Genomic DNA, 16,393 nt, shown 5'->3' on the forward strand with positions numbered 1-16,393 from the left:
GATATAAATAAAGAGAAAGTTTGCAGTTGTGAATATATTTTAAACCAGTGTTTCTCAAACTTGGCAATTTTAAGACATGTGGATTTCAACTGCCAGAATTCTTGGCTGGCTGGGGTATTTTGGGAGATGAAGTCCACACATCTTAAAAATGAGAAACACAAATTTAAACCAGTGAGGAAACCATCTAAACTAAACTCCCTTGAGCTTTGAAAAACCTGGAAGCTATGAGCTGCAACTTTGTACATGCTAAACTGAATTAAAAACAATTAGAGGGAGGAAGAGAGAGAAAATTGCACTGTTAAACAGTTCAAAATTGTTTTAAGTGATTTTTTTAGAGATCATATCTACATGAGATGGATGGGGATTTATATATATATAAATAAAGTAATGAAGCAGTTTTTAGCATAAGTACACTTAGAATATGTTTATTAGAAAAAGTGTTGTTGGAATTATATTGTCACTGCAATATATTGCTTTAGCGATCAATGTTTTCTGATATTTTGAAAACAGGGGTGCAAAAGCTGTCTATGTCCGAATTAAACGATCTCTTAGAAGAGATTGAGGCTGCCATCAAAGACTACTCTGAGGAGTTAGTGCAACAATTAGCCCTACGGGATGAATTGGAGTTTGAGAAGGAAGTAAAGAACAGCTTCATATCTGTCCTGATCGAAGTACAAAACAAGCAACGAGAACAAAAAGAAATGGCAAAGAAGAAGAAAAAGTTAAAACATGGCACTTCTCAAAATGGAAAGCAAGAAAAAAGCCATCTTCCTGGAACAGTAAGAGCTCTGCATTGTGCCTCCTTAGAAACATTGTTTACATTTTAACTTTATATAATATCTCTTAATTTTGCCCAGTTATTCTTAATAATAGTTAAAATGAATAATAGTAAGCGGCATTAATGACAACAATAACATTGCCTCTTTTGGTAAATGATGGTTGGATCCCCCACATACTTTGATCGGCATAGAAATACTCATAATCTTCTAATTTTTTGATCATCACTAGTACTGGTGACATTTTACAAGACTGAAGAACAACTACTACTTTCTCAGATGATCAGCATTGTATTTCTTACTCTGTCCAACCAAATTTGTACAAGTAGTCTTTTTATCTCTTTGGGTAATTGTTACAGAATGAGGTGGAAATTCAGGAAGTGTTTGAAATGTTAGCACCTATTTTAAGTTTGGTTAACATCTGCTATTGAAATTACTATTTTTCAGCAGGGCTGTCACAGATGTAGAATTTTTCAATATATTTAAGTAGTTGTTGATGCACAAACATACAATTTTTCCTGTCCGCAGGCTATTTAAGATTTCCACGTTATTCCTCTTCTCATTAACTTCATTTCATCACCTGTGTATATAATCTCCCTGTTTTGTCTTCTCCATCCACCTTAAACAATAGAACCTGCTGGTGCTATTTATGCATATGCTACAGTGCCTGCTTAGTTCTTCCTAGGCTCATTACTTCCCAGAATCCACAAGAACAATTTCTGCCACAAGCAGAAATTGTTGCAACCCAATTCTCTTAGCAAATTCCCTCTGAAAAGACATTAATTACAAAGCAGAATTATATAAAAGGTTAAATGTAAACCATACTTCTTATAAATAACGAGAAAAAATAACATCTATCAGTATATTGTAAAAAGTACATCATTTGAGAGACAACTAAGCTAAGCATGTATGTTGCAAACACTTTTGTTAAAGACTATTGTTCTGCTGTAATTTATGTTACATAGAAATAATGTGATGTGACCTATAATTTAACCATTAATTTGCCAAAGTAATTAGGAGGTCCAATGAATTATCAATGGAACCTAGCTAATAAATGCATTAATTATCTTCTACTACACTAAGGTCAACTAAAAATACTATTTATTCTGCAGAGCTTTAAAACTATGTACAGTTTTATTTCCACATTGTCTTTTATTATGAATGTCCTCTGGTAATTTAGAGTAGAAATGAAAATAATCAATATAGCCCAGTTTTAAACACATATCTATTTATTTATTTTATTACATTTATATACCGCCCTTTCCCGAAGGACTCAGGGCGGTTTACAGGGTGGTTAAAAAACAAAGATACAAAAGTTAAAAACAGATTAAAAAATTATATTCGTCCCTGCATAAAAAAAAACCTAGTTAAAATTAAGATTAAAGCTAAAATTAGAATTCTCAGCCTGGGCCAGAGAGCTCGAAGAGCCAAGTCTTCAGGTCCCGGCGGAATGAACGGAGGTCGGGGGCAGTCCTCAGCTCCACTGGCAGCTGGTTCCAAAGGGCAGGCGCACCCACTGAGAAGGCCCTATCCCTGGGTGTCGTCCGCCGGCAATCTCTTACCGGTGGCACCCTGAGAAGACCCTCCCTGTGGGAGCGCACTGGACGAAGGGAACTTGATGCCGGCAGCAGGTGTTCCCTCAGATATCCCGGACCCAAGCCATATAAAGACTATAAGCTAAGCTGCATAACAAAACAACTAGAGAATGTAAGAGTAATTTAAAAATCAAATGTAAGAATAATTTAAAATCAAGGAAAATATAAAAATGATTTGCCTGGTGCCTACAAGGTAAAGGATTGGGTGCCAGGCATCTTTTTTCAAAGGAGAATGAATGTATTGTAGTTGGAAAAAAAACCTTCTCTTACTCTAGAGCAGGGGTGTCAAATTGTCAGCCCGTGCGTCATCAGAAAACCGCACCCACCCCATTGTCAGCAATGGAGAAAAAGCTCCAATACATTGCGCAATGTCACATGATGTCACGAGTTTGACATGTCTGAATGTATCAGCTGAATACCTTAATCTTCAGACACTATCTCTACAGAAGTATAAGAGTGAGCAATCTGTATATAGTCACCCTTAGAAAAATTGTTCCAGAACTGAGATATATATCTATTTCAACATAGAATTTCCTTGACACCTTAAATATTCTTATTTTAGGGAGCCATAAGCTATTTCTTCAATATCTTTTGAAGGATTTGACACAATAATGCTGTTATAAAACAAACATAGTGCTAAATTCATAAATTATAACATTAAAATTCTTGCATCAAGTAAGAGTTTATTCTGACAAAGCTTGGTTATTTAATATCTACATAAGAAGAATATGAACGTATAAAGTGAATGTATCTTAAAAGTCAGTGAGAAGTTTGCAGATACTCAACAATCCCACAATATGCAAATTCTAGGGATGAAACTGAGCATAATCATTTCCCTGTCATTGTCACATAGTTTGTCACACAGTATCTGTTTGTTGTAATCTGTCATTGCTGTCTTGCACTTTAGGATTAGGAGGTAGCAAGATACTGCAGTATTAGCTTACAGTACTGATTAGAGTTTACCTTCAATGATTCCATTATTCATTAAAAAAATAAGGCCATTGGCAGCATGTGATTTGTTCTCTGTTCTTCTATGGGCATCATATAACACTAATATGTATGTAGATTGTCTTGTGTACAGCAGATTATATTTCTCACATTTCTCCCATTAAAACCTGAGATCCCCATACTGAAGACAGCTGCAAAGAATGAAAGAATTAACTGATTTGTTTTGTGTACAGAAACTGAATGTAGCTCAAAACATAAGCATCCACTTTTTGTAGACATTTGTTCATTTCCATACTGCGGTGTGATTTCCAGTTTCAGTTAGAATTTTCTCGTTTGTGTAGGAGAAACTTGAGAAAGCAAATACAGTCAGTTGCCACGAGTAGCGGTTTGTTTTTCTGTCAAGACTTCTAGGTATAAAGGAAATAGGGTTTTTTTCTTAGTTTATCCAAACAAGACTAGCGTAGAGAGATCTTATGAGCCACCTCATATTGGAATAATCCCTAGTTGAAGAACGAAATATTGACAGATTCTACAATCTACAGATCTAGATTTATTTCAAAAAGAATATCAACTGAAAATTGAATTCTCTGTTGTGACATTTGTTGGTGTTGTTCTTTATTTCCCACTTTCAGCTATGAGGAGTAAAAAAACGCCATTTTTAATACAAATAAGACATTGGATTATTTGATCTGTGCTTGTGATGTATAATGGAATTGAGCAAGAAGCAAAGAACTTACAAGGGCATGTACTTTAGCATGTTCTATGTGTGTGATTTCAAATATATTTAAATATATTATTTGAGATAATAAGCATAAGCCAAAGATCGTTAATGCAAAAACAACCTTATCCTAGTTCTGTATATATGATATTTGGCTGGCTCCATTCCTAAATCCCTGAAGAGCAAAATATTTAAAAGCCAGTGCTTTTCTCATTAAGCTACAGCTATATTTCATTCTAACATTTACCTTGCTGGCGTCCCCCCCCCCAAAAAAACCCTAACTAATACCTTTACATTTTTCTTTCTCCCCCCCCCTTTTTTTCTGTCACGTTCTCACTCCTTATAGCGCTTCAGTATGGAAGGAATCTCAAATGTCATTCAGAATGGCTTTCGACAAACGTTTGGAAACGCGGGTGGAGAAAAACAGGTGCTGGGCTACCTTCTGACTTTGTTTTCCTTGTCTGTCTTTTCTGTCTCTGTATACATTCCTTTCTTAAAAGTTGGCAGTTTCTGGCTTCAGGTGTTCTCAGAAAGGGAGGAAATACATTTCTATACTTTTTTGCATCTTCCCTGCCTTAAAGCTAAGAGCTGTTTACAAAGGTTTTCTTCCCTTAGTAGTTAAAGAAGCAGACAAGCCTTGATATGCACAGGGGGGGGGGGGAAATAAGAGTAGATGAAAAATTTCCCCTTAGGGTTTATTTTAATTTTCAAAATAAAATGCAGACAACAGCATAATACCTACTTGGAGTTAAATACCTGTCTAAGAAAGCAGTAATGAAAGACCATGTTAGCTTTAAAGTTTCAGTCTAGGAAGAGAAAAAGGAACAGAACTATGCCTCATATCTTCCAAAAGGATAAAATTTATTTTGCTATTTTTAAGTGACAAGAAGTAAAAATCCTTGACATTTCATATGTATGTTTTATACAGGAAAAAAAATCTCTGAATAAAATGCGTGTTCCAGAAGCTTATGAAATATATGTAGCCAAGTAGTATGTTGCAGGATCCAAACTGGGTCGCTTACCAGATCCTGCAACATTATCCTGGGACATATATATTCACCTTCATTCATGGAAGTAATATGTGCAATAAAGGGCAGAACTCTTTATTTTATGCCTTAACACAAAGCCAGAAACAGCCTTATTTGAATGTCTACATTCTTCTCGTCATCTTTATTGATTGATTGATTAGCCCTTGGGCCATATCAAATTGCCAAGTTCCAAAAACAAAATATCACTAAAACTTGACAAAAACAATTCAAATGAAGCTGGATAAAATACAATTTAAATGAAACTGAAACAAAATACAATCGAAATAAAATCAGGATAGAATACAATGATTTAAGAGACAGGTTAAATGTGCTTAAAATTATATTACAATGTCACCCCTGCGTCTACCCCAAACAGTCTTAAAATTACTTTTAAAATCACATTTTTTAAATCAAGTGATCTTTCCTACAATCTACCACACTCTGCTGCACCAACTTTGTTCTTATTTCCATCAACTTTACAGTATTTTTGGCAATCCATTTCACCAACTGCAAATTAGAGCCTAACAAACAATGATGCAAGAAGCGCTGTTTAGACACAGGGGTACTAGTATAAAAGATCCTGCCCAACTGATGTTCCCTCAAATCTGAATACAGGGGGCAATCAAAAATGACATGGGACATTGTTTCAACTTCCCCCATCCCACATAAACAGACTCTTTCACTTACAGGAATCCCCCTATATCTGCCCCAAAGCATGTTTGTTTGAAGTTGGTCCAATCTCAGTTTGGTAAAAAATCTCCTTATGATGGGAGATAAAGGTAAGATTAAATATTTTTCTATTTTAAAATTTGTTTATTAGCCAATAACGAGGGGCAAACTTTTGCTACTGTCACCTGTGCGATGTCCGATTGTGTACTTATGTCCTTAAATCTCTGTGCAATCCAAAATCAAATCTGGCTATGATCATACTGCTGCCAGTTTAACGGAATATCAAAGCTAGATACCTGCTTCAAAACTCTTGATAACCAATTATTTTTGTTACTTGAAGCAATCTGATCCATTAGCGCTAGCTTAGGTAACCTCCCTTCCTCCATCTCTGATATTCTTAGCCAATAATAAACGGTCTTCAGCATGGCCCTAGTGCTGATCGCATGGACTCCCATTTCTGCCCTTACTACGCAAGCTGGGGTTCCAGGGGACACTGCCAAAATTCTCCTCAGGAACTTATTTTGAGGAATTTCCTGCCCAGGCAGCTTAACTGATCCCCATATTTCTGCCCCATAGGTAAGTATTGGTTCAATTTTCGCTTGAAAGACCTTTAGCACTGGGGTTAATGAAGATGGAGTTTTCTCTAAAATAAGTTTGTTTAATTGGGCCATCCGAGCCGCAGCCTTCTGAGCTCCGGCTTTTACATGCTTATTCCATTTACCATTTGTCTGGAATACTAGCCCTAAATAGGTAAATGACTGAACTTGTTGTATTCTTCTGCCATTTAAAACCCATCTCCTCATCTTTTGTTGCCTGCTAAATATCATTACCTTTGATTTCTCTACGTTAATTGTCAAATGATTTTATACAATATGCTGCCAACCTTCCTAGTGACCTTCGTAGCCTCAACTGTGAGGCCGACAGCAAAATTATATCATCGGCATATAACAAGCAATTTACCTGTCTTGTTCCTATACTAGGCCCATGAAGTGATAAGTCTTCCAGACATTTTGGAAAATCGTTTAAATATAAATTGAAAAGTGTTGGGGCTAAAATGCAACCTTGTCTTACGCCCTTCTTAATTGGAATTGCATTTGTTACCGATCCTGTTTTGTTCACTCGAACTCTTACCTGGGTTTCCATATATAACAATCTAATTAAATATAGCAGTTTCTTTTCTATTCCCATGGCCTCTAATTTATCCCATAGAATTGATCTATCAATTGTATCAAAGGCTGCCTTCAGGTCTATAAATGCCACGTACAATGGTTTTTTCCAAAACTTAAACTTTGTTATTAGATGGTCCAACACAAAACAGTTGTCCATTGTAGATCTTCCGCTCCTGAAGCCAGATTGTTCTTCAGCTAGGATGTTGTTTCTCTATCCAGTCTTATGAAGCAAATACTTAGCATAAATTTTTGCTGAAATATCAATTAGACTAATTAACTGAAAATTATCCGGATTGTCTCTAGAGCCTTTTTTATGTAATGGAACAATTATTGATGTATGCCAACTGGCAGGAATTTGCCCTGTTCTATTAATAAAAGTAAAGAGACCCGCCAGGACAGGCGCCCACCTGGCTATGTTTTCTTTAAATAGCAATGCCGGGAGCGCATCCTGTCCTGGAGCTTTGTTTGTCTTCAGGGAAGAAATTAAATGCCTCACCTCTGTGATTGACACTTCTGCCCACTGGGGTAAGGCTTCATATCCCTGAATCAAGCTCAGAGAGGATATTACTTCATCAGAGCTTTCCGCAACTGCTGGAGTGGCCAAATGCCTCTCCCAACTTTCTGCAGTAATATTTGGGTCACTTATTGGTTTTCTATCTTTAATAATTTTTGAGACCCCCCCAACCAGAAGAGTGTGAGTGAGGCCAGCTTTGCTGCCTGTTCTAAGTCAGCCCATAAGTCGTCAATATAAGAAGCCTTTTTCCTCTTTAGTAGCTGCTTATATTTCTGACTCATGGTAATATACTTCTTCTGTATTTCCATATTCAGGCTCATTAAGTATCTCCTAAGTGATTTCCTAAGCTGTTTTTTCCCTTCCTTGCAGTCATTATCAAACCATGTTTAGTAACTAGAATCAAACTGGCCCATTTACTTAGTAGTCATGAAAAAATGCTTCAATTTCTGATATATTTCCACAAAATGTACTATAAGCTCTTGTTCACCCATACTATTTGAATATATATGCGCTAGGGCTTCCATACGTGATGAATTCATAAATTCTGTCACTGCTTTCCCATCAACCCTCTTCCATGTTAGCCTTCTCTCCTGGGCTATATCCAAGTTGAAGCCTATTTGTTGAATTATTTGGTTCCTTTTCTTTAAATCAGAGGGGAGTGCCAGGGACATCTCAATCGGAAGATGATCACTTTCTGGCCTTGGTGACGTCAAGACTGAAGTAGCCCCTGCCACTAAACTGTGAGAAACACAGAAGTAATCAATAGAGCTACATGCCTTGGGACCAAAAAAGGTTATGGGGTACCTTCTAACCTCTGTGTACTGGCCTACTATTTGAAGGTTACAGTTGTATACCATTGTTGAAATTTTCCTCCATCTTTATTCTTTTTCCTATCTTGAGAGTCCCATAATTGTTGGTTATGTAAATAACCATCTGGAATTGTACCATTTTCAACAAAAGGCTCCAACGAAGGACCCACACGGGCATTAAAGTCTCCTGCCAAAATTAAAGTTGTTTTTATAATTTTTTTACGTATATCTAATATCTTTACTTCTAGTGCCTCCCACAAATCGCCCATTGCTGGATTGACATACACATTTATAAATACCATTGACTTCCCTCCATATGCCAAATGGATTGCTTGAAAAAATAAAGGGCCGGCACACGAGCATATCTCGTTTCCCTTCCAACCTAATTCAGCTTTTACCAAAATGCACAACCCTCCTGAAGCTCTTCCCTTGCTACCCTCTTTGCTGGCAGCTGCCAAATATTAAATCCAGGGAGCTCAATTGGGGCCTCATCACCACTAACCCAAGTCTTCTGCAAGGCAATTACATGATACCTGTTTAAAAATTTAATACAATCATCTGTGCACCAACTCCCTCTCCATCCTGCCACATTCCATGAGAGGAAGTGGACTCTTAAAGAAAGTGATTGCTCGCTATTTCCTAGTCAGGCTTCTTGAATAATCTCTTCCACCTGTCCTCCCCCGTTTACGCTCACACACCCGTTTAATTGCCTGAGCTCCATAGAAGACTGTTTAGGCATCATTTCTTTGCCTGTTGCTTTTAGGCTTGCAGATCCATAAGTTCTATTAATCTCTGCCTCCACAATAAATGATTTTACTTGAGGCTCCGCGCTTACGTCATTTCTTGGTATCATTTTTGCCACTGAGGAGGACTGGGAGATTCCTTCCTGGGTACCTTCCATCTCCGGTGTTCGTCCCACAGCACTTTGCACTGTCAGGTTAGCTGTCTCTGGCACTTTCTGCTGTATAGACGCAGATATCCAGCTTCCCGAACTTATAAGCTGCTGACTCTCCGGAACTGCGTCATGACTTAATGGGGACAGAACTTTCGGCACCAAAGGGGTGGCAGAGGAAATGGTCTGCTTCAGCAGCTTCCTCGTCTCTTTAAGTTTTTTAAGTACTTCTTGCTGCTCCGTTAATGAAAGTAAAGAAAAGGTTTCTAAGCAGGCAGAGTCAAATATCTCATCTTGCATTACGCCAATTGAAGGAAATTTCACAGTAGCTGGAACCAAAACCTCAGCCAACATTTCCTTTGTAATGCTAGATCTCCTCTATGTTTTAGTTAACTTATTTTCCCCATTTCGTTTACTTTTCAAGTCAGCTGTCCCATGCGCTGCACCACTCTCCCTAGGGGCTCTCTGGATCAACGGGCTGACTTCGCTACTAGAAAAAACTCGGGTTGGTAAAATTTGGTAAAAAGCCAAGAATCCTCTCATTCGCATGAGCAGACTTGGAAAGAGCGTTGTTTGAACTTAAGAAGAATTCTGGAATAATTATCACATTGTGGAAGATATTATATGCTACCAGATCTATTACCCCCTTGTCACTCTGAGTAAGCTGTGACAAAGAGGTCACTATCCGTCTTTTTGAAGCCCATCTACCTGCATTTGTCTCAGAATTATATATGTTCAATACAATCTGCTCCTTCAACAATTGCCTGCTTCCCCCACGCACCTGTGCCGTGGGATTTCAGGCCCATCCAGCTCACCATCTTTTTTTCTGCCATTACAGCCAATATGCTGTCTACTTCTTCCCTCGTTCGCACCATTGATGATATCTGACCAGGTCATTCTGTCTGGCAACCAGTCGAAATTACCTGCGGCTTTTCCGTCTGTACCGCAGCAACAAGATTGATCACAGAGTCCAACTTTAAACGCACCTCTGCAAACTGGTCAAAAATGGCCCAGACTGTCTGAGAAGTGAGCATGCTGTGCTGGCTGATGAAATCCTTTATGCTATCACTTAGCTGGTTTTCAAGCCCTAAAGCTGATCCACTATGATTGTCAAACTCCAACTCTAGTCCCTTATCCTGGCTTGGAGCTGACTCACTTAAAACTGCTGAGTCATTTGTCATTAGCGAGCCTGTCAACTGGCTTCTCAACTGGCTCTCCTCGGCCTGCGCCCGCAGATCCCACTCCAGGGAAGAATCCCCAAACAATGCCAAAGCCTCACGCCTATCCGGCAGGAGAAAGGGGGAGGATGCACGACCCACTGCAGATGGTATAGGCTGACAGAAACCGTCAATTTTCTGTTGTTTTTGTGTATTGGTTCTCTCTTCCTTACTGTTTGGTGAACACTGTGCCGTCTTTCTTTTCTTCCCCTTGGGAGAGGCCATTGGTGTCCTCCGTTTTCTATTCCGAATACAGTGCTCAATTATTACATATCACTTCTCTGGTTGGTAAACTCTTCTTCCCTACTTAGAATCTTTAAGGTTCTGTGAAACACATATTTTGAAAACATAGGTTCCCATTCTCAGGAAGAGCATCTACATTCTTTTTTATGATTAGGAGAGAAAGGAAATTTCATGGTTCCAGATATATTTTTCCTGATTCTTCCCATCTCCACCTGCTTTGCTTATTCTGTTATCTGATGAAGAGTGTTGAAAAATCCGAAGTAAGCCCAGTAAAATAAAAGCATTGCTCTTATGTGGACCATGGATGATGATAAGAAATATGAAAAACATATTTTACCATAAGTTATTTTATTACACAAAATTTAATGCAATGCTACAAGTGATTTGCTAGAGTATGATATACTGTTGAGCAAATACATATACTGTAGAGAATGTTGATAAAATCTTGCACAAATAGACAGTTAATTTATGTTTTATATGTACACGGTTTTGATTGGTTTTCATATGGGTAAACCAGATTACAGGTAACTTTGGAGTTTTTTATATAGTTCTTTCAGAGACAAATAATTTTTCAGCTACTCACTATTTCCAAAACAGAACAATAAATATAGACTCTGCATTTGCATTCACATGGAGATCATGTGTAAATAATAAAGATAGTACAGGTTTGACTCATCTTAAGGCAACACCTATTTCATACTTTGAAACTACTGATTTTTAAGGATTTTGGAGTTGTTAGATATTTTCTCCCTTAGAAGACTGGTAATGTCTGTGTCAGGATCTGAAGTTATATGAAAGTTGTTGATAGAATAGAATTCTTGAAGGTAAGTAAGCCCTATAAATTATAGCCAGCCTTAGAAATTAAAAAGTAGCTATTTAATCAATTATATAGTATGTTCCAGACCATCAGGAGTGCCTTCCCTGTTCTTTCAAGGAAGCAGAAGCTGTGGTACCCTGCCTCTCCTATAGAACTAAAGAAAAGAGGTGCTTGGATAAGCAACATTGCTTGCCATAAGCTAAGTGCTTTATGGAAAATTTTCTAAAAAATTAAGGCTTACTCCAGTACCCTGATAGTCCTCAACAGAACCTGAATGTATTTATTTATTTATTTATTTATTTATTTATTTATTTATTTATTTATTTATTTATTTATTTATTTATTTAATTAATTAATTAAATTTCTATACCGCCCTATTCCCGAAGGACTCAGGGCGGTTTACAGGGCAGAATAAAATACAATATAAAAATGTAGCACAAGGAAAGCCACTCTTTTTTTTCTTTCTTCCCAGTAGTATTTTTTGTTTCAAAATTCAGTCTTTATGATTATTATTTGTTTTCCTAGCAAATCTCTCATAATATTGCACCAAAGTATAATTGAGAATGATGCTATCTTTCACCCATGCCAGTGATTTACATATGCTATAAGAGAGATTGAAGGGGTGAAGGGGGGGGAATACTTGCCTGTGTCATTCAGAACTAGAGAATGAGCTGTGGTGGTGCAGTGGTTAGAATGCAGTACTGCGGGCTACTTCTGCTGACTGCCGGCTGTCAGCAGTTCGGCAGTTCAATTCTCACCAGCTCAAGTTTGACCCAGATTGTTGGGGTCAATAGGCTGACTCTGTAAACTACTTAGAGAGGACTACAAAGCACTGTGAAACAGTATATAAGTCTAAGTGCTATTGCTAGGAAATAGATTATTTACTTTGCGTCTCTTTGTCTTGCAGCTGTGTGCTGTACTAAACTCTAGTCTCTTAGCTTTCTTGCTCACCAAGGATAAAAGCCTGTTCTTATTACAGTACTGCTTTTTTAATCTTAGGCTACTGGTACGATACATAGGATCTCAATAAAGGGGAATATTTATAGCTCAGTAGAAACGAGGGGTCTTAGTGCTTTTCAAACTTGGTTTTTTCTTGCAGACATTTCATTATCCAAACCAAGTAACATCAGTGCTAGTCTCTGATAGATTAAGATTTAGATCTAGATTTAGATCGGTGCTAGACTAGCACTGATGATGTTACCTAGTTTGGGTAATGAAACATCTGCAAGAAAACAAGCTCTGAGAGCACCAAGGACCCCTCATGTATAGGATAGGATAGGATAGGATAGGATAGGATAGGATAGGATAGGATAGGATAGGATAGGAAGAATAGAATAGAAATAGGAATAGAGCAGAGTAGAACAGAACAGAACAGAACAGAACAGAACAGAACAGAACAGAATAGAATAGAATAGAATAGAATAGAATAGAATAGAATATGGAATGAACCAGCCCCCCTGCTCAAGCAGGAGAACCTATACCAACTCAGACAAGTGACTAGCCTCTTTTTAAAAACCTCCAGTGATGGAGTGCCCACAATTTCTGGGGGCAAGCTGTTCCGCTGGTTAATTGTCCTCACTGTCAGGACGTTTCTTCTTAATTCCAGGTTGCTTCTCTCTTTGATCAATTTCCAAACATTGTTTCTTGTCCTGCCCTCTGGTGCTTTGGTAAATAACGTGATCCCCTCTTCTTTGTGGCAGCCCCTCAAATATTGGAATACTGCTATCATGTCTCCCCTGTTTTTTCTTTTCTTTAGACTAGCCAAACCTAAGTCCTGCAACTGTTCTTCGTATGTTTTAGTTTCCAGGCCTCTAATCATCTTAGTTGCTCTTCTCTGAATTTTTTTTACAAATTCTCAACATCTTTTTTGTGATATGGTGACCAAAACTGGCTGCAGTATTCCAGGTGTGGTCTTACTAGGGTTTTATAAAGCAGTAGTTAGACCTCACGTGATCTTGATTCTATGCCTCTGTTTATATAATCCAGGATTGTATTAGCTTTTTTGGCTGCTGCTGCACACTGCTGGTTCATGGTTAAGTGATCGTCCATTAGGACTCCAAGGTCCCACTCACAGTTATTGTTTTAAAGTCAGGTCTTGCCCAATCTGTACTAGTACCTTTGATTTTTCCTGCCTAAATGTAAAACTGCTTTTCTCCACGCTGAAACTCATTTTGTTGGATAGGGCCCATTGTTCAAGTTTGTCAAGATCTTTTTGGATCCTGAGTTTGTCTTCCTAGGTGTTGGCTGCTCCTGTCAGTTTGGTGTCATCTGCAAATTTGATGAGTTCCCTTTCAATTCCCTCATCTAAATCATTGATAAAGATATTGAAGAGTACTAGGCCTAAGACGGACCCTTGTGGTACTCCACTGCTTACTTCTCTCCATGTGGATGTAGTGCCATTGAGGACTACTTGTTGAGTACGGTTTGCCAACCAGCTACAGATCCATCTGGTGGTGATGTTGTCTATGCCACCTTTTTCTAGCGTACCAAGGAGTAGGTTGTGGTCTACTTTGTCAAATGCCTTAGTGAAGTCTAAGTATACTACGTCTACAGTATTTTGCTGGTCTATTAGTTTAGTCACTTTGTCGAAGAATGAAATAAGATTGGTTTGGCATGCTCTGTTTTTAACAAACCCGTGCTGGCTACTAGTTATAACTTTGTTTGCTTCTAGTTGTTCGCAGATCTGTTTTTTGATTATATTTTCTAGAATCTTCCCAGGTATTGATGTTAAACTGGTCTGTTGTTTCCTGGGTCTGTTTTTTTCCCCCCTTTCTTGAAGATGGAAACCACATCAGCCCTTTTCCAATCCTCAGGTACTTCCCCAGTGCTCCAGGATTTTTGAAAGATGTGGTGCAATGGTTCTGAGATAATATCTGGTAGCTCCTTCAGAACTCTGGGATGTAATCTGTCAGACCCTAGTGATTTATATTCATCAAGGTTGGATAGGTATTCTCTTATTATTTTCTTGCTTATTTCAATTTTTGTTTCTAATTTGTCTTTTGCAGTGGTTTTTTTAATATGTTGGGCTATAGTTTCTTTTTGTGTGAAGACTGATGCAAAGTATGAGTTAAGCAGCTCTGCTTTCTCCCTGTTGCCTGTTATTTCTTTGCCATCTTCTCTCTTTAGAGGACCTACAGTTTCCTTGACTTTTTTCTTGTTGTTAATATTTTGGAAGAAACTTTTTTATTATCCATGATTTCTGTTGCAAGTCTTTGTTTGTCCTGAGCCTTTGCTTTCCTAACTTCATCTTTGCATGTTCTGGCTGTCTGCTGATAATCTGCCTTAGTTATGTGCCCCTCTTTCCATTTTTTGTATTTGTCCTTTTTGTCTTTCAGTTTGTCAGAGAGATCTTTGTGCAGCCATGCTGGTTTCTTCCTGAATTTCTTGTTTTTCTTTTCAGTGGTATTGTGCTGGTCTGGGCTTTTATGATCATGTTTTTCAGAGTTCCCCACGCTTCTTGGGTTGTTTTCCCCTTTAGGATTTTCATCCATCTTTCCTAGATTCTCTGAGTTTGTTAAATCATCTCTTTTGAAGTTCAAGACACTGGTTGGATTGTTTTCTGTTGCTAGTGTTTGCATAATATTAAATTCCAGTATGACATGGTCACTTTCGCCCAAAGTTCCGGTAACTTCAACTCCCTCTGTCTAGATAGTTGAAGTCTCCCATTACTACTGTGGTATGCTTCCTATATACATTTGTTAACTGACTGGCAAAAGGTTCATCTATTCTGATTGATTGGGTGGCCTGTAATATACACCTATGGTAATGTCACTTTTTTTTCTCTTTTATATTGACCCATATATATTCTGGAGAGATTCTATCTTGGATCATGTGCATTTCTCTAGATATGTAGTGTTCTCTTACATACAGTGCAACTCCCCCTCCTCTTTTTGTAGACCTGTTTCTTTTGAACAATTTGTATCCACCCATCAGACCATTCCATTCATGGAATGGTTTCTGTACTGCCAACTATGTCATCTTATCTTCCTAGTACGTGTGCTGGGCAACCTTTGAACCTCTATTATACCTTAAGGAATGTATGAGACTAAGAAAGCATGTGATCTACTGACAGTTCCCATGGAACTTGAAGGATAAGTCGGAAGATTCATGTTCCACCTTGTAGAAAGGTTGCCAGCCTCTCCATTATAAGGTAAAGGTAAAGGTTCCCCTGCACATGTGTGCTAGTCGTGCTCATCTCTGTTTCAAAGCCGAAGAGCCAGTGCTTGTCTGAGGAGGTCTCCGTGGTCATGTGGCCGGCATGACTAGATGCCAAAGGCGCACGGAACGCTGTTACCTTCCCACCGTAGTGGTCCCTATTTTTCTACTTGCATTTTTACGTGCTTTTGAACTGCTAGGTTGGCAGAAGCTGGGACGAGTAACGCGCTCACTCTGTTACGCAGCACTCGGGACCTCTCCATTATAGCCCGGTATAAATGATATATTACAGTGATTATGTTAACACCTCATTGAAGTGAACTATCGAGAAAGCATTCCTCAATTCACATTAACATTGTGCATGTATCAGTATCAATTTGAAAGTAGTGCATAAATGAGCATTTAAATCTTAACTTTTTAATCCTTCAACAGTACATTAACTATGTAACCTGAAGATACAGTTATTATACCAATTACAGTCTTGATTATTATTTGTGCTAACATAATAGTCCCCTATCTAGTAAAGAGATGTTGCCCTTAGTATGAAACAGATGAATCTATCAGAGTAAGATATCCTGTTTCAGGAAGGGGCTTCAAACACAAATGTGTCTGATAACTGTGCATAACATTGTGTTATTAGTTTGATTTATCTGTATTTCTGTGGGCTGAATTAGGTTCATAAGTAAATGTATAGTTAATATATAGTAATTTCATGTTAGTATAAAACTGCTTTTCCTGATCCTGTTTTTGGATTATCCTATCTACGTAATAGTGTGTTCCTAGTTACTAGTCAATGCCAGAATATAATTTCTAAGAAATAAACCACACACAAGAAATCCAGAC

At 38.0% G+C, this 16,393-nt stretch overlaps 1 protein-coding gene across 3 annotated transcripts in view; it reads left to right on the forward strand.

Moving 5' to 3' along the window:
- Positions 1-16,393, forward strand: part of FEZ2 (fasciculation and elongation protein zeta 2) — a 37,483-nt gene that overhangs the window by 10,635 nt on the left and 10,455 nt on the right. For 2 of the 3 annotated variants that reach the window (XR_014493745.1, XM_083373350.1), the window contains exons 5-6: positions 511-779; positions 4,384-4,464. Coding sequence is in view for 2 of the 3 variants with exons in the window: in XM_083373350.1 (XP_083229476.1) it covers positions 511-779; positions 4,384-4,464 (350 nt within the window). In the remaining variant the exon portion in view is untranslated. The remainder of the gene's footprint in view (positions 1-510; positions 780-4,383; positions 4,465-16,393) is intronic. The other variant, XM_083373351.1, reaches the window with a different exon arrangement.

The sequence above is a fragment of the Vipera ursinii genome, assembly GCF_947247035.1.
Source record: "Vipera ursinii genome assembly, chromosome: 1".
NCBI lineage: Eukaryota > Metazoa > Chordata > Lepidosauria > Squamata > Viperidae > Vipera > Vipera ursinii.